We start from the raw sequence: 2,764 nt of genomic DNA on the forward strand, positions 1-2,764 counted from the left end.
GTTTCAGGGGGTTTCTCCAGCCGGGCTACAGTCCCTCGTGCAGGGGAGCGGTCGCTCCTGGGGACGACGTCAGCAACAGAAGGCGTCGTCGCGGCAATGCCGGAACCGGCAGCACTGTTGGGGGCCAGGTCGAGGCCTGGTTGGGTGCGTCAAGCCCCTGTTGGGTGCCGAGCGCGGGGTCCCAAGCCCCTGGTGAGGAGCCGACCCACCATGGGGACGCTGGTGGTGGGCGCCGAGCGCTACGACATGGCGGCCACGGTGGGGAAGGGGACCTTCGGTGAGGTGACCCAGGGCTGGCGGAGGAGCACAGGGGAGATGGTGGCCATCAAGATCCTGAAGAACGAAGGCCACCATGGCCAGGTGGCGAAGAATGAGCTGAGGCTGCTGCAGGCCTTGCGGGAGGTGGACGCGGAGGAGTCGCACGTTGTCCGTTTCCTTGACTCCTTCGGTGATGGCGCCTGTACCTACCTGGTCTTCGAGCTGCTGGAGCAAAACCTCTTTGACTTCCAAAAGCAGAACAACTTCTTGCCGTTGCCTGTCCGGCACATCCGTACCATCACGGCACAGGTGCTGGCGGCGTTGGTCAAGCTGAAGGAGCTGTCCATCATCCACGCCGACCTCAAGCCAGAGAACATCATGCTGGTGGACCACGTGCGCTATCCTTTCCGCATCAAGCTCGTCGACTTCGGCTCGGCCAGCATCTTCACCGAGGTCCGCCATGTCAAGGAACCCTACATCCAATCCCGCTTCTACCGGGCACCGGAGATCTTGTTGGGGTTGCCCTTCTGCGAGAAGGTGGACGTCTGGTCTTTGGGTTGCGTGGTGGCCGAGCTTCACTTGGGTTGGCCGCTCTACCCCGGCGTCAATGAGTACGACCAGGTCCGCTACATCTGCTCCACCTTGGGGCTACCACGGGATGGGTTGCTCTGCGCCGCCCGCAAGACGTGGTCCTTCTTCCGACGGGTGCCAGATCCCACCGGTTCCTGGCAGCTCAAACCACCAGGCGAGGACACGGCGAAGCCAGCGGAGAGGAGGAAGTACGTCTTCTCCTCGCTGGATCAGCTGGCGGCGGTGAACATCCGCCCAGCGTCTTATCCCAGCCACGAGGCGCTGGCCGAGCGCTGTGACCTGCGTGGGATGGTGGAGCTGGTCAAGAGGATGCTCACCTGGGACTCGCACGAGAGGATCGTGCCCAGCGCTGCCCTCAAGCATCCCTTCATCTCCTTGCAGCAGGTGAAGTCCAGCTTCGAGGCCACCCGGTACTACCAGCTCTGCCAAGAGGGCTTGAGGGCGTCCCGTAAGGATGCCGGCGCGGTTGAGATCTTCCCTGGCACGGAGGAAGGTGCCTTCACCCCTGCCGGAGGGTGCAGCATCCAGAAGGCCATCGCCCAGATGGACGGGCTCAGCCTGGCCGAGCCGGCTGGGGAGACGGGTGACAAGAGCCAGCGGGACGTCTGCCAAGCCCCCATCCCCGCCCGCTACGGCACCCGGCACCGCCGGCGCCGCCGGCGCCCCAAGACAGAGCCCACTGCTGGTAACTTGATCGTGCTGGGGTCCTCCAGCGGACGGAAGCAGCGCGGCCACCGCAACGGCGGCATGGTCTTTGGCGGCATCACGGAGCAGAACCTGCCGGGAAGACGGTACACCTCGCCCCACGCCCAGGTACGGCCACGGGGTGGGGGGCTCACGCGGGGACCGGGCGCTCCCGGGCAAGGGGGCTCTGGGACACCGGGTGCCTGGGGTCCCTTGGCTGCTTTGTGTCCCTCAGGTGCTTCGGGTCCCTGGATGCTCGGGGTCCCTGGGTGCCCCAGGTCCCCACCAAGGGGTGGAGACCCCACCCATGGGTGCCGCTCACCCCCTCCCCCTGCTTCTCCCCCCTCCGCAGAGAGCTCCCGTGACGCGGCGTGACCCTCAGCCCCCACGTCCCATCCCTGTCCCCGAGGACGGGCTCCGGGGGCCAGGCTGGGCCCCCCCCGCTGCACCCAGCGTGCTCCTCCCGGCACAGAGCCGGCAACACCCACAGCACCGCTGAGCCGCTGCGGCAACCCTGGCAAACACCCTGGCGGCCGAGAGCTCACCAAAGACCTTCCTCTTCCTCACCTTCGGTCACCCCAGCCGGCAAAATTTGGCTCCGTGCCGGTAGAGGAGAACGTAGCCAGGGATGTGCTGTGCCGGATGCTACCGGCATCGGTCCTCGCAGTGATCCCACAATAAACGGTTTGCCGACGGCCAAGCATTTCATCTGACTCTTTGCTGGGACGGGTTTGGCACGGCCGAGACTCGAGGGGCGTCCCGGCTTCCCCCCTAGTGCTGGCACGGCATTCGGCAAAGGCCCGGCGCGCTCCGTCACCGCGGCGCAGAGGACCCCCCCCCACCTCAATAACAGCAATGCAAAGTCCAGAAAAACTAGGTTTTTTTCTGGTTTTTTCTCCAAATTGGAGCAGGGCAGCCGGATTCGGCACAGCCAGAACCCGTGGTTCACCGGTGGTCCATTCCCCGGCGCCTAACGGGAGCTGCAGAGGCTCTCCCACCGCTCGGCATCGTCGATGTCGGCACTGTACTGGGAGCTCCAGTCCCGCTCAAAAACCGCCTGCAGCTGCTCCCGGATGGTGCTGGTGCCGGCAGCAGTGCCAGCGGCGGTGCTGGCACCAGTTTGGCTCACTGTCTGGTTCACCACCAGCGCCGATCCCGCTGTCCGCGTAAAGTAGTCGCCGGACCAGTTGGACGTCCCTGCAAGGAGATTTGGGGGGGGGGGAACCCCAAA

The 2,764-nt window shown here is 65.4% G+C and overlaps 2 protein-coding genes across 2 annotated transcripts in view; one reads left to right on the forward strand and one right to left on the reverse strand.

Moving 5' to 3' along the window:
• The first annotated feature begins 210 nt into the window (after positions 1 to 210).
• Positions 211 to 2,032, forward strand: HIPK4 (homeodomain interacting protein kinase 4). The gene is made up of 2 exons (XM_009280679.2): positions 211 to 1,662; positions 1,886 to 2,032. The coding sequence occupies exons 1-2, from the start codon at positions 211 to 213 to the stop codon at positions 2,030 to 2,032; spliced, it is 1,599 nt and encodes a 532-aa protein (XP_009278954.2).
• Positions 2,033 to 2,430: 398 nt separating this feature from the next.
• Positions 2,431 to 2,764, reverse strand: part of PLD3 (phospholipase D family member 3) — a 2,114-nt gene continuing 1,780 nt past the window's right edge. Inside the window, exon 8 of the mRNA XM_009280680.2 lies at positions 2,431 to 2,730. Within this exon, the coding sequence (XP_009278955.2) occupies positions 2,504 to 2,730 (227 nt within the window). The 3' untranslated portion in view covers positions 2,431 to 2,503. The remainder of the gene's footprint in view (positions 2,731 to 2,764) is intronic.

Source organism: Aptenodytes forsteri, unplaced genomic scaffold (genome assembly GCF_000699145.1).
Source record: "Aptenodytes forsteri isolate BGI_AS27 unplaced genomic scaffold, ASM69914v1 Scaffold244, whole genome shotgun sequence".
In the NCBI taxonomy this organism is placed as follows: Eukaryota; Metazoa; Chordata; class Aves; order Sphenisciformes; family Spheniscidae; genus Aptenodytes; species Aptenodytes forsteri.